This window comes from Rhea americana, unplaced genomic scaffold (genome assembly GCF_003343005.1).
Source record: "Rhea americana isolate MKP2758 unplaced genomic scaffold, rheAme1 scaffold_14, whole genome shotgun sequence".
Classification (NCBI taxonomy): Eukaryota; Metazoa; Chordata; class Aves; order Rheiformes; family Rheidae; genus Rhea; species Rhea americana.
The window spans coordinates 196,293-222,090 of NW_028185483.1; the positions used below are offsets into that span (position 1 = coordinate 196,293).

The 25,798-nt window shown below is 46.8% G+C and overlaps 1 protein-coding gene across 2 annotated transcripts in view; it reads left to right on the forward strand.

The window, feature by feature from the left end:
• Positions 1 to 3,056: 3,056 nt before the first annotated feature.
• LOC146599369 (transcription cofactor HES-6-like) overlaps positions 3,057 to 25,798 on the forward strand; it is a 36,812-nt gene continuing 14,070 nt past the window's right edge. The window contains exons 1-4 of one of the 2 annotated variants that reach the window (XM_085298535.1): positions 3,057 to 3,315; positions 3,901 to 3,996; positions 4,115 to 4,193; positions 4,989 to 5,476. In XM_085298535.1, coding sequence (XP_085154661.1) covers positions 3,106 to 3,315; positions 3,901 to 3,996; positions 4,115 to 4,193; positions 4,989 to 5,434 — 831 coding nt within the window. In that variant the 5' untranslated portion in view covers positions 3,057 to 3,105 and the 3' untranslated portion in view covers positions 5,435 to 5,476. Of the gene's footprint in view, positions 3,316 to 3,900; positions 3,997 to 4,114; positions 4,194 to 4,988; positions 5,477 to 25,798 lie in introns of those variants that run through there. The other variant, XM_085298536.1, reaches the window with a different exon arrangement.

Sequence of the window (25,798 nt, forward strand, 5' to 3'; positions counted from 1 at the left end):
TTTGCATTTGCCTGTTCGGTCCACACAATCCCGAGCACAGATGTCATGTTTCCCCCTGAAAGGGAGGGCAACTCTGCAGCCTGCACACACCCCGGGCTTTGAAAATAAAGGGGTTTGCCCTGAATGAGAGGTGTAAAATAACTGTTTACAGCAAAAGCTGCTCCTCTTTTTCATCAAAATGCTGTCTTACAAATGAACCTTGAAATGTGCTCACTGAGAGTAAAAGCCAGAGAAGCAAGACCAGTACAAGCAACAGGCCCCTTGGAGTCTCCCACACCCTTCCGAGGTTTGGGGCTGCACTGCTGCGGGCAAGTGAGGCCAGGAGCTGCCCCCATGGCCCATTCGCCCAACCCAACCCCTTGCCACCAAAAACACCCTAACACACTTGTTTTACAAAACCAGCAGACCCCCTCGCACAAGGTCCTCAGAGGAAGGCAGGCCACACAGGATCAAGGTTGAGGGCAAGAAGCACCACAGAGAGGGAGGGAGAGTCAAGAAAGGAGATGTGAGGGAACACACAACCTACAGCTTCTTATTCCACTGCTGCCTTCTCTGTCAAACCCCCTCCCTTCAGTACACAAAGGGCAACTCTGCAGAGGAAACCTCTGGGTGACCTTCTTGCAGAGCATCTCCTTCTCCCAGGAACCAGAAACATCCATACAAGAGGCTAGTGATTCCTCTCAGCAACATGTCTCAAGGCAAGAAAACTGGGGGGGGGGGGGGGGAGAGGGGTCCAGGCCAAGGAAGAACGGGAGGACAAGGAACTAGGTGCCACCACCACAGCCACCAGAGATCTTTCCAGTGGTGCTGATGAGCCCGTGGGCCACAAACAGGGGACACAGGCCACCACAGTCCCATGCTCAGCCAAGGAACACTAGACAGAAACCTCCTTGAAGGAGAACAGATGAGTTTGTGGGAGAGCCCCTGCCTCCTTCTGGTACAATTTGATGTGTTTTTCAGAGCTCTTAGGCAATTCTGTATTTGTTGACACCCCTTCAGTGCTCAGCAGGGATGGGAGCACAGGTGGCCTTGGGCTTCTCCTTGCTGCTCTGACCACTTTGGACATGTGCCTCTCTCCACAGAGGGTGATGGTGTTGTGGGGGGCCATTTCTTCTCTTCCCCACCAGCCAAGCTAAACCTGGTTAGAAGCCATGTAGCCAGGTCACAGGCAGAAGCAGGAGCCTCCAGGTCTTAAACACACTAGACAATTCCCCAGACTTCGGAATTAATTTCGCTCCCCATGCCCAAGCCCTGTGCTACCAACTCACAAGTCGGAGCCCTTTCTCAACCCATTTGACGACTTTAAGTCCCAGCTGCTGCAGTCATGAGGCTATATGGATGTCTCAGCCACATGTTTCCTGAAGATAGGCAAGCTTCTAAATCCCCTGTGGGGTTGAAAAAAAAAAAACTCGAGAACAAAGGACTCTCCAATTTTGAGCACTTGGGGTTGACAGAACTGAAGGGCTCTCACACAGGACAGCAGAACACCCTTTCATTTTCTATTCAGGGGGCACATCGGATATGATGGGCCCACCCTTGGCCTCTTGCTGCATCACCTTTACTTGACACTAAGGACAAAGTATCAACCTTCTCCTCTCAAATCCTCCTTCTGCTGGGCAACAAACACACCAGCCCATCTCAGGCCCTCCCTCGTGGGCCTTAGCCAAGCAGGGTGCTCTAACACTGGGCAATTGCATTCAACCTCTGCATGCGACTGACAAACAACCTCTGCTTACAAGATACCATGTCTGGGGACACGTTTTCATTATAAGCACAGGCAGCAGCACATACAAACATGCAGTAAATACGCTTGCATTTACGTACATACAAATATACACCCACACAGTGTTTAAGCAAGGGACGCAATGTCCTAGCTTTTATTCCTGAGGTACATCACCACCCACAGTGGAAGGGGTGGAGTAAAGGATCTGCAGCTGCAGAGTTATGCAGGGTGATGGGAAATCCCAACAGTCGATTGGGGTAGCTTTTGGTTCTGAATCACCGCAACCTCTTCCTGTCCATTTAAATAAGGTGACACATTCAACACCACCATAAAGGGCTTCACTTGTGTGACTCTACAGGACACTGCCAAATCCTGCTCATTAGCAAAGCAACTGTCAGAAAGCAAAAGCAGTCATCAAAAATGCCTTCCCCTTAAGACTTAGAAGTGAGGAAACATAAAAGTACATTCTCATCCTGCACCAAGTCTCCTTTAGAGGCCCATGTGCTTTTGCACTAGCATTTCATTGGATGAAAAACAAGCTCATCGAAAAAATAAAAACAAAAACACTCTTCCCCTGAAAACCACCCAAAAATATTTGCAGCATGATTGGGGGGTGGGACACAAGGGGAAGGGGAGTAAACACTCATGCAAAAAAAAAAATAGAATTAACAAGACTGAATTCACCTCTAGGTGTTTTTGCATCTGAAATTGTCTGTAATTTTAGTATTAAAGCCTACACAGCAGTTAAAAAGCTAAGAGCTGCATATTTCCTACATTTAGGGGCATACAGAACTCCTCAGACTCTCAACAGGTAAATAAAATTCTGCAGCATTTTCCCTAGAGGATTTCTGCGATGGAAGTAATGTTTCTATAAGTGTCTGCTGTCAACAGTTTTTAATTGATCATCATTACCTTGTCATAATAATTCCTGGGAGTAGGAACTACTAGATCCAGTACTCTATTATTACACTAAGAGGCTGCCCTTGACTTCAAAGATTTAAAATGACTGGGGCTCAGGTTAGCAGGTAAAAAGAGACAGCAGCTCAAGGAGATAAAGGGGAAAAAAAGATGCATAGAAGACAGTTTCCCAGGTGTAACTCAACTGGTTCCCGGCTATTGTTTCGCTCCCTGGGAATCTGTGCAAATTGAGCAAGGAGCCATGCAAGCTGCTCCGCGCGCCCCGGTTTTGCTTCCCTTCTTCCCTAACAAAAGATCCCTACAAAGCAAAGCTTTGGAGGCTGGACATCTGTCGCCGGTTGGGGGGGCCGACGTGGTCGTTGAAAAGAAGCAGTGACCTGTCAGCTTTGATTGATGGCCACAAACCTCTGGGCTCGACCCCTCGTGTGGGAAAAGGAGTCCAGCCAAGGAAAGCTCTCTTTCACATGCTAATTTGGGGTTATAAATACAGCAGAGGAGCAGAGGGGAAGCAAAGCACCCATCAGGAAAGGGAGCGACCTAGTGCGGAAGGAAGGGTCTCCTCCGTGCGTCCCCTGCCTCCCAGCAATTCGGAGCGCACAGGCTGGATTACAATGACTGCCACAGCCATGGCCAGCGGCGTGCAGAAACTCTCCAGCTCCAAGGAGGAAAGGAAGGTAGGTCCCGCTCCAGGTGGGTTCACCCAGCCAGGGACACGCGCGCAGAGCGGGAATCCCGTAACGCGGGTGCTGGCGCTGGGCACTTTTACTGATACCGTGCCGCGACCACAGGCAGTGCTTCTAGGAAAGAGAAACGGAGCAATTTTTTCCTTTCATTATCAAGATGTTTTCTCCAAGTATAACCCACGTGGGTGTTTTTTCCGCTTCCTTTCTCTGTCTTGGAAAGGCGAATCTCTTGATTTGAGCTGGGGAAACTCCGATTAAGGCAAGTTGAGGTGAAAGAATTAAGACCTAATATGATCTAAGAAACAGAGTATTACCGATGCAGAGATGGGCCGTTCTCCATCCTGCTGCAGTAGCTTGCTGCTGTGGAGTGTCCATCCCATTACCCCACACCGCCTTCACTCAAGGATGTGGGACCCCAGGCTGCATTCTGCTTCAGTGAAGCCAGCAGGGTTCAATGCTACCTCCACTGAGCTGTAGCGTAGAGAAAAATAAAATAAAATAAAATCTCTGCACTTCCTCCTCCTCCTCTCTCTTTTCCCTCTTTTTTTCTTTTTCTATCCACTATCGCCTTGCCAGTTAAGGAAACCTCTCATTGAGCGGAAGCGAAGGGAAAGGATTAACAACTGCTTAGATCAGCTGAAGGAGACTGTTGTTGGCGCATTTCATCTGGATGTAAGCGTTCATTTTTACACAACTTTCACCCTTTTGCTGGTGGTAGATTTCCCCCCCCCCTTTGAGAAATTGTCCCACACTACACTGTCTCTCAACTACCGAATTCTTCCTTTATCAGCAGTCCAAGCTTGAGAAAGCAGACATCCTCGAAATGACGGTAAAGCATCTTCAGAACATCCAAAACAGCAAGCTCATGGGTGAGTGCACCTTTCCTTCAGCCCCTTTGGGTTCAGCTCAGGGTTACAGCAGGAGGGTGCCAGCAGAGCAGAGCGTGCTGCATTTTTAATCCGGCAACAGTTTGGCAAAAGCATCTTTCAAACCTGTTGACTGGCCTGGACTTTGCTTTCACCACTAGATGGGGAGATGGAGCTGAACACTTCTTAACCCACAAGAGTTTTCCAGTGCTGGTTTCTCCTTTTGTTCTGGTTTTGCACTGCTTGTTCATAAGCAGCCCCATCGGCTGCCTGGCTGGCAGGGAGGGAGCTGGGCAGCTCTCTCCCTGCATGACCTTCTTCCTGAACCTTGCAAGTGATTAACATTATAATAAAGCCCAACTGAGCTAAATAAAGATTAAATTAGTAGAAGAATCAAGCTACCTTCTCCAGGAGCCAGTAACTGGGGCTTACCTAGTTATTTTCTCAGTCTCAGGTGTTTTACAAAGCCGCCCAGAGGTTATTCCATGATATTCCTGCTCTGCTGGGAAATTCCATCAGGGCATTTGAGCCCTGTCTCCCGCTCTGCTGTGGCCCCAAGATCATTCTCATTTGCATCAATTGTGCAGAGTTTTTGTCTCGCCCAGAAGCAGGGCACTGACCTCCCACAGACCCCACAGAATGCTTTCAGCAATGCACCGGGATAGCTTTCTCCATTAAATCACCCAGGACTAGCCTGTAGGGGCCAAAGCACATGGGAATCTTTTCAATGCTTTTAAGTGAGAACACACTGTGCAGCTTTTACCCACTCACCAACTCCTTGTCTCCTGTTCGATACAGCTGACTCCAAAGTGGGCCTTGAAGCCCAGCAGAGATACAGCACTGGATATATTCAGTGCATGCACGAGGTTCACAACCTTCTCCTCACCTGCGAGTGGATGGACAAGACTCTCGGTGCGCGATTGTTAAACCACCTGCTGAAATCCTTACCCAGGTCTGGTGAAGACACCTGCAAAACAGCATTAAGGTCTTCAAGCCCATCTCAGCAGCCTACCTTGACACCAAAATCCCCACTGAGCCCTAAGGGGAACACTCCCAGCAGAAACCCAGCACAGGAGCACTTCTACCTTGTGGAGAACAAACAGGCTTTGAAAAATTCATTCCAGCTGCCACCCATGTCTGTTTTCAGCCAGGTAGACACTGTACCTCCCAGACAGGTCCTGCAGCCAAATTTTTCCCATAATAACCCTAGTATGGGGTCATTAGATATGTGGAGACCGTGGTAAAAGGTGCTTTAAAATGTTTCTCCTAATCTTAGACACTCGTTAAGTATGTATCTTATAGATATGTCTCTTTAAAACACTTAAGGAACAAGTCTGTTCCTGTAGGTGTATTAAAGACCAGGGTACTTCATGCCGAAGTAAACCTACGTGTAGCCTGCATTGTAGAAGGCTGCTATTATTTTGTATTTATTTAATACATCTAAATTATTGTATAGAATCCTCTCATGCTCTTTAGTGTATATTAATTATATAACTTTATGTTCTTAAAATAATTGGCCTCTTAATAAAAATATAAGACAATGAGAAACAACACACTCTTGCATCAAGCTTACCTCTCCAATCTCATGTAAGCCACTGAGATTACTTTGCTGGATAAAGGAGAAAAAGGCCAATCATCTTTTTATTATTATTCTTGTTCAACTATAGGAGATTTCAGTTCTAATTCCTGTAAGAATGCTGCAATGATTAGAAGGAAGAGAGAAAGGGAGAGGCTCTGTTTAGACATTTTAGGTTCAGATATATTTGGTGTTCTCTGTAGTGCTTACTCTAGCTGTGCTGTTCCTAACCACGTAAACATGTTGGCTTTATTGTTCAAATAGTGAGCTAGGTGTAAACATATGTTATAGTTACATTTAGAGATTTTTGTTTATCTAACTAAAAATTATAAATAATCTTTTGGAAGACCGCAGCTGACTTTTTTCCAGCTTTGTCCTATCTGCTCTGAATAAACAGTACTTGGGGATCTGCTTTTGTTTCTTCTTTCACAAATGATTCTTCCTTAGCAGTTCAAAGATTTTTCATTATTTGCTCCTGACACTTTGCAGAAAAAGCAGCGTTGACACACACACAGAATCACCTGGAGCACAGTAACATTTCAAGTTACGAAGGAAGTCAGAAGCTAGGCTTACCAACCTGGCCAAATACTTTAGGTTTTAATTGTAAGGGAAGCTCAGATAGAAGGTAAGATTCCCTACAAATTGTACTAACAGGATTGGGACAAATCTGCTCAACTTGTTGGCAACATCTGGTCACAGTTTTTCAACTCAAAGGCAGTTGAAAGTTCTTCACAGTTGAAAGAAAAGAGCAAGGCTCCCTTAAACAAACACTCTGCATACTAATTAACAGGCCCCCAGTTCAGAGGGACTAATTATGCAGCGCAATCTATTTGATGATGTGTTGAAACAGTGAAAATCGTCACCTCTGGTTTTGGCATCTTTTGTGAAGCTCTCCCTTTCATCCCGCACTTCTGAAAAGCCATTAGAAGGAGCAGCATAAGGGTGGCAGGAGTAACAACTGGCTGACATGAAAGAGGGAGCTTTGCCAAGAGGCAGGGCACAACCTCCAAGAGCCCTGCCAGGCAGCAAAGCAGCTCTTGAAAGATAGACTTGTGTCCTACACAAGCAACCTCAGCCTCTCTGGCAGAAAAATTTGTCATTGCTTCCCCAAATTGAAGCAAAACTCTTACTGAAAGGAACCTCTAGAATGACTAATGATATGGAAAATGCATGCAAGTCTTCCTCCCACCAAAATACAGATCACAGTGGGGACTGGAGGCAGTCTATGCAAAGAGCAGCAAAAATGCAGACTATTCTGTCAGTGAAAACACTTGGGCAAAGGGAACTAAAACTCAAAAATCCCACAACTGAGAAGACATTAAAGATGTTTGCAGCTTAATATCACACATATTGCTGAGTTTAGGGAAAAACACATAGCAGCTGGTGAAAGATTTAAAAATAGGAAGTGAGACTGCAAAACTCTGCCAAGAATCTCCAGAAACAGTTTCAGTGTAAGACACTATTTTTTCACTGTCTTAATTTCAAATTGATGACACCCTTTTAAATGATCTCTCACATATCTAAGTATAAAACCTAGGTCACACAGGCAGAATCCCTCCAGGAACTAATACAAGTCACTTATTTATAGTAAATAAAACAGTTCTTCAAAAAGACAGATCATTTGTGACAATTTGTGTACATAACGTCAGTTATCACTTGTGCTTGACAAAGGAATTCTGTATTTGCTTCAGATGCAACCAGAACTGTACAAGAGCAACATTATTTCACTCTTCAACACGGCCTTTTCTCCACTGAAAACCCAAAAATGCTGTCAGGTCCCACCATCTGATCCGCTGGGATGAAGGGAGGTGCAGGGGAAGTAAGTGGCTGGGGGATGCGACTTTACAAGCAAACGTAGCATGAGTGGGAGTGCTGCTGCACAACCACCTGCGTGGACAGGCCTGGGGTGTTAGTCACCAGCGTGCAAGGAAACCTGCTTGGAGAAGGGAGCATCTGCTCTTGCTTCCCCTAGCGGTTCCACTGTCCCCACTGCTGGCAGCGACTGCAGAGCGCTGGGGCTCACATCTAATCTGACGTATCCTTTAACAAGATCATTGCCTCCCAACTGGCTGCCTAATTCAGAATAAATGTAGCCCTGCCCTAATTAGACAGCATTCAGAGCTGCACCACTGCGCGTGCTGCCTGGATACAACAGCCGTTGGTAGCTGCAGCTGGACCTACCATCTGCACCAAGCTCCTGGAGCTGTCTCTCTTTGCTGCTGAGTGTGCCGCAACGCAACCCAGGGCTCGGTCCCAAGCACCCAGATTAGGCACCTTCCAGATTGCACAACAAATTCCCATCTGGGACTACATGCCCAAGGCAGCAGGGATGGATTTAGAGGTGCAGACAGTGGATCTGCTGCACACCCAGGCCTTAACCTTCTACAGGCTGGAAATGGCCAAGACAAGCACCCAGACCAGGTTCCTTAATATGGGTACAGCCAGACAGACCTGTTTGCTAATAGTCACCAGATCATTCAAAACCTCACCTGGCACATGCAGTGCACGCAGAGTTGAGACAGCCTCTTGCAGACTTGTGCTTTATTTGTCCCCTGCCGCTGTTCCACCCACAAGGTTGGGCTGCAAGGTTGGATCCAGAGGGTCTCACATCAAAGCTTCAGATTCAGCTCACAGACTAGAGTCCAGACACATGCACAAAAGGTTAAGCTTATAGTCACTTCACTGAAGGACAAAAATCAAGCAAGTGCCAAAATACACATGTGCATAGCAACTCCAACTGTATAAACTGCAATCCCAGTCCAGCTCTCATTGAAACCAGCAGCAGAACTCCCACTTATTTCTCAGGAAAGAGGCTGAATCCTTTCCCAGATAAGAAAGCTAAAGGGATTCATCAGTATAACACAGAACTTACGGCTCTGTCCAGTTCCTGGCATGCTGTCTTCTCCCCAAACCCACAACCCTCAAGGGCTGCAAAGCTGACGACTTTGGAGCCACACACGGTCCCACAGCTACCCAGAACAGCCAGGCCAAACCACTTTAACAGACCAAGCATAATGTTGAGACCTTGCAGATTGTTACCCAAGGAGGTCGAGAGCTCTGCTTAAGAAAGGAACAAGAGCCAAGTTTTCAGCTGACCTCTTCATTGTGCACTCACCCCGGCAAAGGCTAAACCCCACATTGCTGATCTGACCTCTCCAGACCCACAAAGGGACTTCTAACTCCCAGCACTTACATGGGAGCAACCTTGCAACATCCCACACAAAAGCAGTTCTGGGGCAAAACATTTTCAGCCTGATTTTAACCGTACAGTCATGGTTAGGAGTGTCTGTAACTAGCTAGTAAAGTGCTCCTGCAGGGAGGAAAGTGAAAACAAGCCCAACAATAGAACACCAAAGACTTCAGTTTCCCTTTATATGTGTGTCTTTATCTCACTGCTTCCAGTGTACACACTCCTTCCTTAACAGAGACATACTGTATTTTCAGCTCATGAGAAGTAATGTTGTGCCGAGAACCTAACCCAAAGGCTGCCACATTTTTCACACTCACAAATAACACAGCAGAAGCTGAAGCCAGCCCTGGATCCGTACTGCTAAGATCTCATTTATAAATTGTAGCCGTAGTAAGAGCGTAGTTTGCTGCCTGACACACTACTAGATCACAGACTTGCCAGAGCCTAGCAACTCAGTTAATTTCTGAGACTCTCCTACGGTCCTTGTAGTAGATGTCACAAATCCCTCTGCACATTTGGAGTTAAAAAGCACATTGAAATGTTTTCATCAAGATTTCCATAGCTAATACAACAACAAAATAGATGTCTACACTCAACCCCGCATTCACCATAATGGAGAAATCTGGACCCCTACAACAGCTCGAAGTGATCTTTGGGGCTGGAGAACTGCCCATCTGCTTTGCTAAAGAGCAAATGCCTCCCCAGGATGGTTAGGAACAGTGCCCCCTCCTTGGGGTGGCCAGGGGAATGCAGGCAGGGTCAAAGCAGCCCCTTAGGGAATGGCTCTGCTGCCTGCGCTGCTGCCCTGGTGAAAAGGTTCTCCTTCTGGAGGGAGGGAACAGGAGGACACCCGGGGACTCACCTCCAAGAGAAAACCTGGGGTAAAAGGAAGGAAGAAGAAACCACTGCCAAGTTATCCCTTTCTTTGCTAGTATCTTCCTAAAATCCTTTCCTTCTTCCTTATTTCCCTGCCCAGCACCCCCATCCCCCAATTTGCCCATGCAACAAAAGTCAAACAAGGAGGCCCCTTTGGTATTTAAAAGCATCATAGAATGACTTCTCACTCAAATCATTGTAATGATGCCTCTTTGCATCGTTACCTGCAGCCCACAAACTTTCTCTACAGGCCTAAGAATACAGTTGTAAAACTGTTTGCAGAGAGGAGAAATGGAGTGGCTGATCTTGTTACCCCTTTATAAACGCTGTCCCTTGCTATAAAGAGCCATTTTACTGCCTTTCATGGTAATCTAACAGAGAGCTTGCCTTTCCACTTTTATTCTTTATGATACAGACTTTTATGGCATCTCTCAGGCTCTCAGCACACTCTGTGTCTTTAAAAGCACAGGATTTAATCAGCTCTATGAAATAAGGCTTTATATAAACCACACAGGCATTTCCAAAGTCCTGGCCTGGCTTCCACTTTGGCCTCCTTTACAGGCTTTGCTGGGACCCTCCTGTCTTGCAGCCTCTCCACCAGCAGATGTGCTTTGCACAACCCCCTAATGGGATTAACCAGAGGGCCCAGGAAGAGGCCATCTGTCGCAGCCCCAGGATCACTGACCCCTCTGAGGTAGCGTACTACCAGCTCCCCCCAGCTTTAGCTAAGATCTTAGCTTTGTTTTCCTAGCGGCCGTTAAATCCCAGCGCACGCCAGGAGAGATGCATTCCCTTAAGGAGGTGGAATTCGTATCTTTTGTGCAATGAGCATCATTTCTCATGGCTGCTGGTGGGAATGAAGCAAAGCCTGCTGGAAGTACTGCCTCTGCACGTCCCTCACTCCTTGCTCCAGGGTGCTACAGTGAAAATGTTTTTCAACTGAAAAAATAGAACTAGAAGCAAGCTGTATGTGACCACAAAAATACAAGATGAGGAAAATCATGATATTGGCTCTGGAAGACCACTCCTGGAAGCCAGTAGATGGAGTAGGGATCATGCCAGGGAGTGGGTAACGTTCCCCAGAATGCCTGCAGCATAAACCTTGAACACAGCTGAGCTTTGCTTTCCCTCAGCAGCCTCTCCATGGGATCACACCATCCACACTGCTCAAGCTGCTTCTTTCCACCTCCTATAGACTGAGGAGGAGAGAGAATCATTTCCATACCATTCAGAACAGCAGATGTCTCATAGGACAGTGACGTGAGTCAGGAGAGCTCTAGCTGAGCCCCTTGGGACAGAGGAACTCCCAGAGGAAGGGCAACAGGAGCTGGAGCCGTCGTGGGTCAGGCAGGGGGAGTAACAGCTCAGGAGTAACCACACAACTTCTCTTTTCTCTCTCCTACCCTGCCCTACCCTATAAACATTCAGTGTACGTGAGTATTAAAGGACAAAACCAAACACTTCAAGCTATGCCATCTTCCACTGAAGAGGCTGTGGGAACAAGCAGTCCAGGAGGGACAGCAATCACATCACCCCATGCACTCCTGAGAAGTGCTGAAATATTATTTTGATAGGTCAGATAGAAGAACCATCCAGACCATTAGCCACAACTAAAGCAATATCTAGACAGACAGGTTCTCCAAACCAGACATGTTGCTGTCCAAATTCTCTGGGGAAAGGGGGAACAGTACCTCCCCACATTTCCCTCCCTCCCAACAGTTTTACATTGCACATATGAACGCTCGCTCATTACCAGACCACTGCCACAATCCAAATCATTTTTCTCCCCTATCTGTGAAAATTCAGTGATGTGAACGCATTTGGGGCAGAAAGTTCCATAAGCAGAGGGCTTTCCAATACAGACCCAAGACATGAGAGGGAAACCCAGGTCTGTTCATACAGCTTCCCTCATCCACAGGCTTCGATTTGGTGTCAGTTGCCAACTGCCTTCAGAGCAGAGGCAGTTACGGTGGCATAACGAGGGGTAGGAGCTAAGGCATGGGCTCACACAACAGCCTATTTTCTTCTGGGCCCAATTCCAACTTTCGCTTTCTCCACATTCAATTTTTTCCCAGCTCCTGTTTGGGGGTGATGATTCTATTCATCTTTGAGATCTCCAGATGAAAAGCACTAGTAAGATGCCAAGCATTGCCCAGATCAAAGAGATGAGTCAGGACTTCAAAAGCACCTCTCCAGCTGAGTATCATATGAACCACATCTCCACTGTCCAACTCCAGCACTCATCTCTTCAGTGTCCCTCCATATAAATGTACTCATTATCACTGCAGCCTTCCTTGAAATATTGTTAACATCTGGCCCAGCCTTCCTACTACTCTCAACTTGACCTGATTTCCACCCCCCAACAGATCTGCAGGCTGAAATGAGATGCCCTGTATGAGAGCAGTGCTCTGCCCTGCTCATCATCTCTTCCTTTTCAGGAAGTCTGCCCCAACGTCTTGCTCTCCCACTGGCACATGGTTACTCAGGGCACTAGTGAATCGTTAGGGAAGTCTGTGATTAGGAACGATAATTGCAATTGAGCAGGAAGGAGCAGGAAAGCAGAAAGGCTGCAGTGTGGCACTAAAACCCCGAAAGAGCTGCTTTCTCTTCCAGCTGTTGTCTTGACAGCTGCAGAGCCCCCATCACAGCTCTGAGCACTACTCCCAGAGCACTGCCAGCAGGCAGTGGGCCAGCAGCACCCCCATCTGCCCATCCCTGCTATCAGCCACACAGTGCATACCCTCCTGTGACCTTTTGGGTTGCTCCAGGCTACGAAAGTAACCCCTCCAAACTCCCAGCAGGTGTTAACCTGCTCTCCTACCCTGCGTTCACCTGGTTAGAGTACCACACCCCAGGCTGGTGGTGGCTGATGGACAGACCCCAAGCACTGTAAGCTTGAGGTGCTCACAGGCATATTCCCTGGTACAATGCAAATCCTGGCCAGGTTGCTCAGCCCACCTCTGACACAACCAGAGCACAGTGCCTTACTACTAAGCATGTCAGCTAACTGTACCACAGGCCATGAGGCAAGCAGGTACACCCTCAGCTCCCAGCAAAACGCTTGAAACAAACCACCTCATAGCCTCCTGCAGCTTGTTCTTCTCAAGGCGAAGCAGTTTTATGATGGGAGAGGATGACAGGGCCTCCCAGAGAGATCCTAAGATGGCTGCAATTGCTTTCCAGCTTATAGCAAACCCAGGACTGAAAGTACTATAAAAATAATCAGCCTTTCTTCTTCTTGATGGCCTTGCAGACCCCACAGCAAATGGGGAACATCCAAATGTTTCAGCGTAGATCCACACTGCAGTAGCACAAGATGTGGGACACAAAGCACCGTGACCTACCGCCCCCAAAGAGCTAACTTTCAACACCCACTTGAGGCCGCCACATACTAAGGGCTCAAGGTCATGTAAGCTCCAGGGCTGAGTCTGCATCAGCAAAAATTGTATGTCATAGAGCAGATCAGTTGGCTTTGAGGCTCTTACATCCGTCACATATGCTGCTCAAGATTTTACTTCCAGCTAGATTTTGCCACCTGGACCAAACTCCCTGAGCATCCATGTGGTTCACAGCTGTCTGCAGCACCAGCTGTTGTTTCTCACCACCATGTCCTCCTCCACAGTTGGAGTATATTGGTGCAAACTCAGAGCAGGACTTCCAATTTAGTTTCTACTAAAGGAAGACAGTGTGTGTGCAAAAGCTGTGCTGTGGATGGAACCCCCAGTGCACAGAGTGAGGAGAATTAGGAAATTTGCTCCAAAACCACACAACTGCTCCAAGAGCAAACATCAGTGTAGATGGAGCCTATAATCTCCCACAATTGTGAGGGGAAGTAGCACCACTCCAGACTGATCCTAAAGCATTTCCATAAACTTTTGGTTTCACAGCTTTAATCCCTGCCCCTCAGGGGAGAATTTACACACCTTTCACCTTTAATCCAGCTGTCTGTGTCTATATCCTGCTCCTGGCACACACATCAGAGAGGCCTCACCCAGCACACAGATGGTTCTCCAACCTTCCCTAAGTGTGGGACAGGTGTTTCTACAGCTGGCCAACAGGTCCATTTAGAAAGTCAGCTCACAGTATTACTAGGTATCAAGAAGCAAGTCTGAACAGAAAGCATCTGCCTACCAAGGATGCACCCGTCTACCTCAAGAGCCACCAGGCCAGCAGCCTTCAGTTACATTCAGGTAGCATCTACTGGTCCTCAGCCAGACAGTACCCCATTGCATTAAGTGGGCCACATGCGGGTTTTTGCTTTGTAGTATGCACACTGCAGCCACTCACATGGTCCGGGTGGATGCTGACAGAGGACAGCAGGAGCATCCATGGCAGAGGAGCAAACCACAAGACAGTCTCTGTAGCCAGCTGCCTGCTGGGCAGGAGGAGGAAAAGCTTCAGAGAGCAGAATTTATTTAGGGGAGATTTTACCCAAAACTGGCAATTCAGTTTCTAGTGGCTTTCATCGACAGAGATCACAGAGAGTGAGTGAATGACCAGGAGAGCTAGAGAATTGCTTCTGACAGGAAAGCCAACCAGACAGAAAGCCCTCACTGCTGGGGATCAGTTCCTGCTGGCTGCCACTGTAGTTTACCACCATGTGGACAAGCTAAATGCTTTAAAACAAGAGCTGGAAAATCTTTTCCAGCTGCTGTCACACAGGGAGCGGGCTCACTCCAGCACCCACGTGCCTCACTACTGTCCCCAGCCAGAGGCCCTAAGTCCTTTGGAAGCTGTGATGTGAACCATGATGAGGTGGACAATACCTACGTGCTTGATGGAGATGTCTGCATCCTAGCTGCTAGCGCTGCTTCCGTAGCTTTGGCAATACACTTCCAGCCCTGTGCCCTCTTCACAGAATAGTGAAGGCTGAAGGAGGAGCAGACTCTGGCCGCCTGCTCCACCCCGGGCTGCTCTGCTGCTGAATCAAACCCCTGGGAGTCCAAACTGCTACTTCGGGCAGGGCTTAGCTGGGGACAGTCAACAGGTACATTGCTGCCATCTAGTAAAATTCCTTAAAAGCTATGTGAAAACCCTATTTTAATAAATATCTTAAGTCAATAGTCACTCATTTTAAGGGATGTTACAGTAACTCCACATTTAACACAGCTCCTTTGGCCCACTGTATACAGCCATATGTGTCTGTGTCTCTCCATGTATAGGTATAGATGTGGATGTGTCTGCACGCATGTTTGCACTTACCTATATACATACATGTGAAATATGTGTCTGTCAAACTACTTGGGAAACAAATCAGCAGACAGCAAAACAGGAGTAGACTAAAAACAGTACACAGAATAATTGCTTCTCTGAGTGCCCCTCTATGCTTTCCCACAACAAAATCAAAAATAGCAAGGCCAAAAAAATAAGACTAACAGAAATAGTAAAACCTGTGGCAGTAAAACAGAAACAATCACTCCAACAGCAAAATATATGGAGCATAAGGGAAACAGTCACACCAAACTGTCTGTTATCAGACTCCTCATGTGGCTTTTTCAGTGTGTCCTGACTTCTCAGGTAGTCTGAAGAAATCACAACTACCAATTCCTTCCATCATCGCTCATGCACAGCACAAAAACAGCAAACTTGCTATAGGTGGGAAGATAGGACAGAGTTTGTTTCAGGCTTCCAAAGATCTACTGGACTCAAAGGCAAGAGGAACTAGCTCCAAAATACATAGGACATTTGCTGTGGAGAAAGGGGCATGCCTTTTCAAACAGCACTTCACACTATCGAGAGCAGGAGGATCACCATTCTCAGGAAGATCAAAAACGGAAAATGTTTCCATGCTGCTCTCCTGCTCCTCACAACCATCGGCTCCTATTTAGTGCCCTCACCTCCCCACATATCTCCAGCTCAAAAAATTTGATTCAAATCATAGTTGTTCAGCGCTGGCCATTCCTTGTGGCAAAGCACGGTGCGCACACACTATATAAAGGAGATGCTGCATTCCTCCAGGAGAGATAACAAGCCACAGGGAGCAATGCTTTCCCCAGCATGTCTGTGCACGACCTAAACCCAAACAGAATCATCATGCTACTTGCAGCTTCCCAGCACACAACTCTCAAAGTGCTTGAACGTGAATCAAGGTGGCAAAAATGGTTGATCAAATTGTTTGTCTGCATACAGACCACCCAGATCTCCAGGACATGGAGAGGGGCCACAGCACAGCAGTGTCCAAGGTACCCTGCAAGTTTTAGGAGAAGGGTTTTACCAAGAGCTCAGCTCAAGCTTTGAGTACTGAAAAAACTCGCTCCAGGGCACTCTCAAGACAAATCCTGAGCCTCAAAGTACAATCCAATGTGTATGCGCGTGCATGCATGCATCCATACATGAATATACAGTCAATTCCCTGAAGAATACTCTTCTTCCAGTAATAGAAAGCCCACCACTCATTCCTGATTCCACATATGGACAAGGATTGGCCATCCTTTACCATCCACAAACACTACAGGTAAAGCATGAGGAGGACCCAGATTGGACTCACTATGTTTTGATCAAGGACTTTTTACCTCTCCATAGTGTCATGTGAGTCCAAACATCACCATCATTTAGGAATAACAGATAATGAATAATATAGACTGCAACAAATGTGCATAGTTCTCCTGAATTTGGCCCAATAACACATCATTGAATATTGGCCCAGGGAGCGAGCACCGTCAGCCTTCAAAACATTGGAGACAGCAGCAACTGAACAGGGAGACAGGGTATATTGACTGCCAATCAATTAACATGCACCCAGCAACCCTCACCTGCACTTACCAGTTCTGCTGGTATAGCTGTACTGGCAAAACTACCCACTACAGCAAAACTGAAGAGTGGAATCAACAAATCAGACAAGTAAAATCAAGTCCATTTACACAGTACTTTTATGCTGGTGTAACTAGTAACGATTTTGCAGTGAAGCTGTGTAATTAAACCAGAACAAACAAACAAACCTTCACCACCAACAACCCGTGTCGACTAAGCTTCATAGCGTGAGTCTGTTTTATCCAGTGTCATCTACAAATCAGATACAAAGCAGCATTTCAACTGACAGTGAAAAGCTCCCATCTCTAGAGTGAAATACGAAACCAATTTAACACAGATGGTACTTTGGCTGAGGTAAGAAAAATCAAGATTACTGTAGGCAGCTGGAAACATGAGAAGACAACATAGGAACAGAGGAGAGTTCTTTGCATGAGGTTTTGGTCACCTTATTGTGGGTCTAATATATTTGGCCTCTGGCCTGGATACACTGAGTTATTGGATGCATGCATGCATGGCTGTTTGGTGTCTAGCAGTCAAGCTAGAGATAGTAGGGGAAATGACCTTACAAGCATATTCATTCCTCACAGCCCACCTGGAATTGCCTGACTCCATTCTGAGGGCAAAGCTCTCTTGAAAGGGACTAGATCTGGATTGTCCCCTCCCAGCACATCTAGATCTCTCTGCTACAAAGCAGTGACCAGAGTTCAAGAATCAGAGTACCCAATACTGATTTTTCTGCCTAATTACAATACCTATATACTAAACCTGCTTAGAATTAAACAGGGCCACACAATGAAGATTATGGAGACTTGAACTTCAGAGAGCCAATTGTTTAGGTTTTCACTTTAAATCCAGTCAGATTTAGGGCTGTCAATCAAAGGGTTACATTTCCCTCCAAAGATTAATGTGCTAGTCAGAATTTCCTTACGCTAAGCATCCTGGCTTAACACTCCACGGCTGACAGAGATGAGAGGAGGAAGCTGAGAGACCCAATCACTTCAATATATCAAATTCCTAGAAGCTCAGTGCTCTTGTGTGGGAGCTACAAAGAAGTATTTGCCTTTATTTCATTTTCAGATTGATAGTGTCATGTTAATTCTGGCCCTCAGAGAGGCTGTGTGACACATGACAGAGGACACAACTGTCTCTCACATGGCCAGGAATGCTGCATGTTCAACTCAAAAAGCCAACCCATTGACTCCTTTGTCACCAGATAACTGGAGCTTTCTTCCAGGTTTGAAATCTCTTTCCAAATCAAAAGCCAGTTGTAAGTGTACAGCACGGCCATGATGTCCACCAGCTCAAAACCCTCTCTCCGCTCTCGGCAAGAGCACTGTGGTTCTAAGGGGAGGATGGCTGCTCCCCACCTGCCAGTGTGCTGTGCAACACTTGGCCTAGACCAAAACTTGCACCCACAGAAATTGGGATTCAGGCACCAAATCAAAGGGATTGCAGAACTTCAGCTCAATCTACCCCAAATCTGAACCCAGTGCTGGAGATGTGGCAGGTTATATCAGCTGGGATTTGTAAACTACAAATCACCCAAGGCAAGGCCCAAAGAAGTCCAGTGTTTTTATGAACTTACCATGTTGATGTAGCCCACTGGCTCTGCTCTTGCTGCCTCTTATCTCCAAGTGGCCCCAGCAGTTTCTCAATGTTATAGAAACAATGGTAGCCTCAAAGCAAAGGAAATCTTCACCAGAAGACATCTGCCTCTAGGGAAGAGCCATCTCAGAGCAATGGAGCTGTAGTGCTCAGCTCTGCAGCAGTATTCCTCCAGAGGCATCCCTCCACCTCTGGGTGGAACCACCTTGGGGGTTCTGCTTTGATGCCTGCAGCTTGCAGAAACTCCCATTTTCACTCCCAAGGAACATCTTTTGCAGCAGTTTCACCACACCTTGTGCACTTAGCGTTTTATCCTCCTTCACAGACCTGCCCCCAGATAGAAGCATATCTCTTCTTGTCTGTTGGGGATGCGAGGATCTTCTCAAATCAAATCAGTAGTGACTGTGGAGGACTGATTTCAGAGCTAAGTCTAGACATTTCATTTATCCTTCTCTTTCCCCAGTCCAGGAAAATTTGGTGTCCTGATCTGCACAACCTCTTTTACCACATCCATGATTCCCCAGGTGCTCTAACTCAACTCATAGGAAACACTTGTTTTCTAAGTGGTTTCTTCATCTGTGTTACAGAAACACAGATCTGCAAAAGAAAGCAAAGTACCTCTTAGAGAGAGGTGTATCGCAGGCAGACTAAAGAAGGAGAAACTTGCTGCTGTTCTCTTTAAAAGAGCTCCTTTAGCATGTAAATTTAGCACAGCTGACCACCTATCTGTTTTGGGAGATTGATTCATTAATGTAGATACAACACACCTGGGAGAAAAATCAGACAGGAAGGTCTGTCATCAACTAAGATTTCTGTCTACAGGTTGTGTTCCACTTATGAACAACCTGCTCTGAATATCCCTAAATCTCCACACTGAAAATCCCAAAGAGGCGTATGGCATTTAGAAGTTTCTAATGCAGCAAAAGCCTGCTAAGGTCTTAACCAAGGGCATCCAAACTGGGATGTGTTAGGTCAACTGGTCTGTGAAACCATACAGTTCAACTATCGTGTGCCAGTTCCACGTGCCTATATTGATGGCCCCCCAGCAATCCTTAGCACAGGCAGGAGTATACGTTGGGCTGGGTTTTTACCTCCTCCCAGGTAGCATTTGAAATCAGTGTGTGGTGAGGGGCTTATCTGTAGTGGTAACTGGTGGGAAATAACCTGGGGAGAAAGTGTCTCTGTGCAGTATGACTATCTAGATTTACAGGAATACAATATCCCCCAAAATACACAAGGGAGTCACCCAGCTGGCACAACTCTGGCAATCTACTGCAATTATATGTGACATTCAAGAGACAGGATGCCAGTTAACACCTGCCTTGTATTTATAGTTCACCACAGTACAGCAGCTGCTGTATGCCCCATGCATCAGAGACAGGAAGGAAGGTAAACATACTAAGTATAGGATAATCTGAAATTGCTAGGCAGCTGGGGCAAATACTTGACGCAATTGCTATGCTCTCAAAAGGAAGGGCACGCAAGTGGAGACATTAACCAGTACCCAGCACTGATAAGATTCCCTGGGAGGGAGTTACCAAAACATCAGTGCTCGTATGTACCTTCCTCTCAGAAAGCTGCCTCTCTTCTTTTTTCCCATTCAAATCGATACGTTATCGGCAAAAGCCTAGTGAAACCCTGAAATCATGCTTGAATGAACTCTAAGGAAGAACCTCCAAGACAAAAGCTAACAGCCTCACTGGAAGCACTGACTGCAAGAGCAACTGATGCCACTAAAAGCGGAGCAAAGCCAAGTTCTGCCCGAGCGAACTGTTGGGGGTAGCATAGGCTTGCATGGTTCTCGGTGGTATTTCCCTAAAGAGCAGCAGTTTGATGTCACGGCTGGGTGGGAAGGCTGGGGTGCAGATGCCGTTCTGTGTTTTATGATCCAAAGAAAAGAGAAACACAATAATTCACAGAAAAGAGAGCAACTCTTCACCGTCTTTAGGGAGAACATGCAGTCCTGCAGCACCGTGCCGGACAGCTGGGCACTGCCCTCAACTCTGGCACTGGTCTCCTCAGCGACACTGCTTGAGCCCCTCCTTTTCCCTTTGCCTGTCTCCTACACCTGTCTGATCTGAGTTGGCAATCAGCAGCAGCAGACACAGCCAGTCTGAACAGGAAAAAGAGAGAGTTGCATGTGATGGTACAGCCCACAAGCGAGGACAGGGACAAGCATTGCCAAGGGCAGCACTCATCCCCATCGCGCTCTCAGCTGGCTCCAGTGCTGCAGCCTGCTCAGGGCAGCAGCCCAGCCTGGCTGGCGCAGCACCTCAGCCTTGTTCCTACGTGGACACGCATTGGGTGGGAAGTACTTTGCCCTGTTCACCCTGAAAGTGCAGGTTAAGAAATTATCTCATACAACACCAAACAAAAGATCATAGACTTTCCCCTGAGTATTTATAATTCATGCTTGAACAATCAGTTTCTTTCCTCCTCCTTCTTCACACTCTGAATCAAGTGTAAAAGGTAATCGCTCCAAACTCCAGACCTTTCCCAGGCTTCAGTCATGATCATGAGCTTAGCTTTTACATGGCACAGTTATACTTAAGAAAATGAGGAGCCATGAAAATAGAGAAAGGGACCAGGTCTGCTGTGAGTAGGCCAGATTCTGCCATTCAGGTTATATTACGGTGCACAGCACTCAGTCCTAAGGTGAAGTCCTGTTAAATTTAGTGAAGCTAAACTCAGTGGAACACAAAGTAAAAGAATATCCATGAGTACAACTGCCAAAATATGGTCCACTAGAAGGAGTGACAAATGCCTTCTAGACTTCCATGGGATCAGCAAATTTCAGCCTGGAGCTGATGCACAAAGATCTCAAGAGGATCAGCTGATTTCAGTGTATACCTAAGTATGGTTTCAGAAGACAGATTTCATGAAGAAACAATGAGATAGACTAAAGAAAAAGGAAGAAAAAAGTCAGCAAAGTAGTTCTATGACCATTGAAACCAGCAAACCTCTATGAATATGCACTGTGAGGGTATGTAGATCCTCTGGTATCTAAGATAGGTTGAGCAGCCACTGCAATGTATCCTGCAATGGGGATGCAAGTAAGTTCTCTTTCTTCCAACTAGCTCTCTATTTTCACAAACCTCTGAGAGTTTAATGTATTAAAGACCTCTGCCTTTCTGTCAAACGTGGATGAAAGTGCTGCAACAGGTTCCAGCCATTTGGGAGTGGAGGGAGCAGAGCTGGAGAGGGGGTGTGCACACGCAGGTATGCCGTGTGTGATTGCACGGGTCTCATTTCCTGGTTCCTCAGGCAACTGGGTTGAAGAAGGGAAAGTAGGGGCTGAATAGCACCCAAACCCATCTGCCCACTCTACATCCTAGACGGAATGGCTGAGCCCCAACAGGAGTATGGCAAAGTGCCAAACGCTGCACTTCAAAGCTCAGTAAAGCAACCAGATTGTCTGTTGGCTTTTATTACGCTGCTATTGCTCGTGTGGTGAATTCCAGACGGGGAATGTAATGATAGACAGGCTAGGATTGCCTCACTAATGATAAAGCTCAGGTACAATATGTTGTCAATATAAGAACAAATCTCTTGAGTTTCAACCTGAAGTAGCTGCTCTAAATCACAAGAATTTGCACAACACAGATTCAAGGCATGAGTTGGCAGCATTTGCCATCCTTGGGGAGAAGGTGGATTTTTAGCACTAGTTTTAGTACCAGGGATGGTAAGAATCATAACAAACATGCTTATTTGTGTAAAAGGCTGGCTGGTCTGTCGAAATCTTTGACCAGAGTGTTGTTTCTGACTATGGCAATTTGTGGAGCCTTGACTTCTAGATCAAGCCTGCCAACCCAGTCTGTCCCACGACACTGTTCCTTCATCTCTTTCCCATAGGCTGGAAGGAAAAAAGGACAAAAGAAGAGGATACATAAAGAAATAGCATGAGCCATCTCTTAGGAAGGAAAGACAGAGTTCTCTTGGAGGGGTACAGCAACAGAAGAGCTGGGTCATTCCCACATATCCCAGGTATGTGAGTCTGACAGAAGTAATGCCATTTCTCCACCTCACTTTTCCAATCTATGGAAGTATTTGGGCAACAGCATTTGTGACCCAAAGAACAAAAGTGCTGTATATAAGCTAGGCATATTCAAGCACAAGTAATTTCTGTTGGTTTAAAAAAGGATTAGCTCTTTCTGTGTCTTTCAAAAAAAACCTCAGCCAATCATCTCTCACTGAAATTAAAAGCCTATTTTCTTTGGCAACAGCTCTTACACATGTGCAAAGACCAGCTGTGGCCAAAGGTATATACTGTTCTATCAGCTCTTGCGGTGTTGCACCACTAAAGCATATGGTGAAGGAGAGAATGGTATTCAAATACCATGAAGAGCCAAAATTTACTTCATACTGTACTAACAAGCAGGTGATAAGTGAGCAACTGTACAGCCTAAGTACTCAGGACTTCTGGTAGGTCTCTGTTACACAGCGACCGGATGGGCCAGCAGCCCCCGAGGTTTTCCGGGAGCAAAGGCAAGGCCTGGCATAGCAATCAAATGAGCCACTGGCTGACAGCACCACTCGGACTTGGCACTGCAGATCTTGGAAAGAAAGGCACTGCTAGTTAGCAGGGAATGCCTGTCAGAACGGAGTCTGTACTAGAGCTCCCTCACTCAAAGCCATCAGACAAACGGCACTGAACTTAAGTGAGAGAGCCAGGTTTTTACAGGCTGCTGTGTACGGGGGAATGCCATGGCTAATAGAAATACTCACACAACACAAGAAGCCCCTTAGAGATGTAGGGACAGCTCTGCATGACCATCCAGCACTCTGGGGTTTAGAAGGGTTTGTTAATGTGGGGCTATATCATGCAGAAATGACTCTGATGCTCCCAACCCCAACTAGTTCTGTACTGACATCTCTGTGCAGAACTGCACCCAAATCCAAGGGGCTGCCAGACCCAAGCTGGCTCGGTATGGAGCCAGATGAGTCATGCTGTGTGCTGCACACAGAGTCAGCAGCTTGAGTATCCAGTGGCAGAGATGCTAATAACCAGATGTGCACATCTGGAGCAATGTACAGAGGGAGGACACTCAGATCCTTCTCTTCTTGAGACTGGCAGGAACTAGGAATTCCTGAGGAACAAGGACATTTCTTAGGACACTCTCCACCAGGACCAACACTACTGGCACTGATATATCCTCAGAACAGCTGCAAATAGACCCCTGTTTTGCTGGAGTGAGAGGCTGAAGAAAAGAGCAGGGAACATGGGGAATGCCTGAAGGCAGAGAGAAGTGAGCACATGTTTCACCAGCTTAGCCAAAATAGATCAATAGGCAGTAAAATGGGACGGTCCCCTCAGAGAGCCATGCCACAGACAGGAACCTGCTGGAAAGACAGGAATATGTAACAGGCAACTCTGCAGCTCCCTGTAAGATATGATCTGAATCAACCTGAAGCAGCCCCAGACAGATGCACCATCTGCTCACAGCATTCCGCAAGGACTTCATGGTCAACAGTGTCAAAACCAGCAAACAGATCAAGGAGCGTTAATATAGAACATACCCCTGAGCCAGCCAGCAAGGAGAGATCACTGCAGACCTTCAAAAGGACTGTCTCAGGGCCAAGCATCCTGCTTGAGCCAGGCTGGAATTCGTCAGCGACATCGTATACACAGAGGTGTGAGTGCCATTGTAACGCAACGGCTGTCTTGGAACAGGGAAAGGAATGGCAGGATGGACGTCAGACAGCAGCTGACAAATCGTCCAACAAAAGAGACGGCTGCTTCGAGACAGAAGACGAGCCATCCAGTTTTAGTGCTCTAACAAAACAATCCAGCAGTAAGGAAGCCCTGAAAGGGGATACGGTTTCACAAGCATCACTGGAACGCTTGAAAGCAAAGGATCACACAAGCATATCGTAAGAGAAGCAAGGCATTCACATCATACTTCTTAAGTTCACCTACTTGGTGTGATCTCCAGAGAGGTCCCGTAACAGGAAGGATGTGGCTACTAGAAGCAAAGACATCTCTCATCCTGGATGCAGTCTGGCCTTACCATCTGTTCTGTATCTCTGCAAGAGGCAAGCAATCTTCTTTTCCTCTTGTCATCTCCTGCAACAATAGACAAAATTTTTGAGAGCTTGTGGGCAGAGTATGCAAACTTGCCCACTGCTGTGGCCCTCGGGCCACACAAAGCCAGCCAGCATGCTGGAGCACTGAGTACAGCAAACAGGGCCATCCAGCAGCTGGGCAGCACTGCACACCACTCCAAGCCTCACCACCCTGCACGCTGCAGCAAGCACAGGTTTAGATTAGCAGTCCTGTTGGAAACACCGTGCACAGGGCTTAGCCCTCACGCCTCTAGAATGTGTAACCTGAAAGAGATCACCCGTCTCCTCAGTGTCTCCCCAGCACCTCATGCAGGTCGCAGCACGCATGACTCCCTTCCAGTCACACTCACTTCCTTGGGCTCTCCTGCCACCATCATTTCTCAGGTGTCTCAGATCCTTGGGGGCGTGGGGGGGTGGGGGAAGAGAGAAAGAGAGAGAGAGAGAGAGATATGCACATGCCTATTCTTCACATTCCCAGCAAGCAGGGAAGGAAAACTAAAATAGACCAATTCTTATTCTCTCCTGCACCTCAGCTCCTCGGTGCGTTTCATACACCAGCTTAACTATCTGTACATCAGCCTTTGGTAAAGGGGGGAAGCAAAGGGAGTCATATTACAAACCCAGCTTCCTTCCTTTAAGATTTTGAAGAGGAACAGATATTAATGGGGATTTTGAAGAGGGACAGACATCAATGGGAGAGGAGAAGAACTACTCTGCTTCTCTTTGTGGGAAGGTTCTGCTAGCAAAGGCACTGGTAATACTGGAAATGGGCAGCTCAGGACTCTGGCTGAACATGTTTCTGGTATCTGACAAGTGAGATGACCCAGTGCAAGTAAAACAAACAAACAAACAAGCAAACTCTGGAGGCCAACCAAAGGCTCATCAGAGTTGTACAGCATTTGCCAGAAAACCCCCCTACTGAGATATAGTTTATCCTGGCAAAGGGAGTTGTCTGTCTGTCCAGATGAATCATGTCCCAGAACAGTTCATGGGCAGCTGAGGGGCAGGAGGACTCTCATGGGGTTACCCGTCACCCACCCAGGACAACTTCAGCAGAGCCCTGCAGACAGAGGTGCCATTTCTTTTCACTCCCAGAAGATAGGGCTACACCATGAAAACTCATCTAGGCTTGAGGAATACAATTCACTAGAAGACAAGCCTCTTCTAGCAACCTGGATTTTAAAAGAAAAAATTTTACAGGCCTTCCTGGAAAAGTTGGAGTGTCACCAGCCGTTTGCAGTACAGCCAGAGGACATTTCACCAGCTCTGCGCCTCTGAGTACGCATCTGTTCGGTATGGCTCAGACACACAAAATCTTCACGCTTGGCTTGCTCAGCTGATCTCATTCACATCTGAAAACTGGCAGGCCTGGGAACTAAGTGTATTTACTATGTTTGAGGTTCATTTTAAAAGCTCAGTTCCAACCACATTAAAATTGAATAACTTGGCGAAGAGTCTATAAAACAAAGACTGTATTTCAAGGCATTTGAAGAAAGGAAGATGGTTAAAGCAATTAAGCCGACAGGAAAGTGCTGAACTTAGTTATGA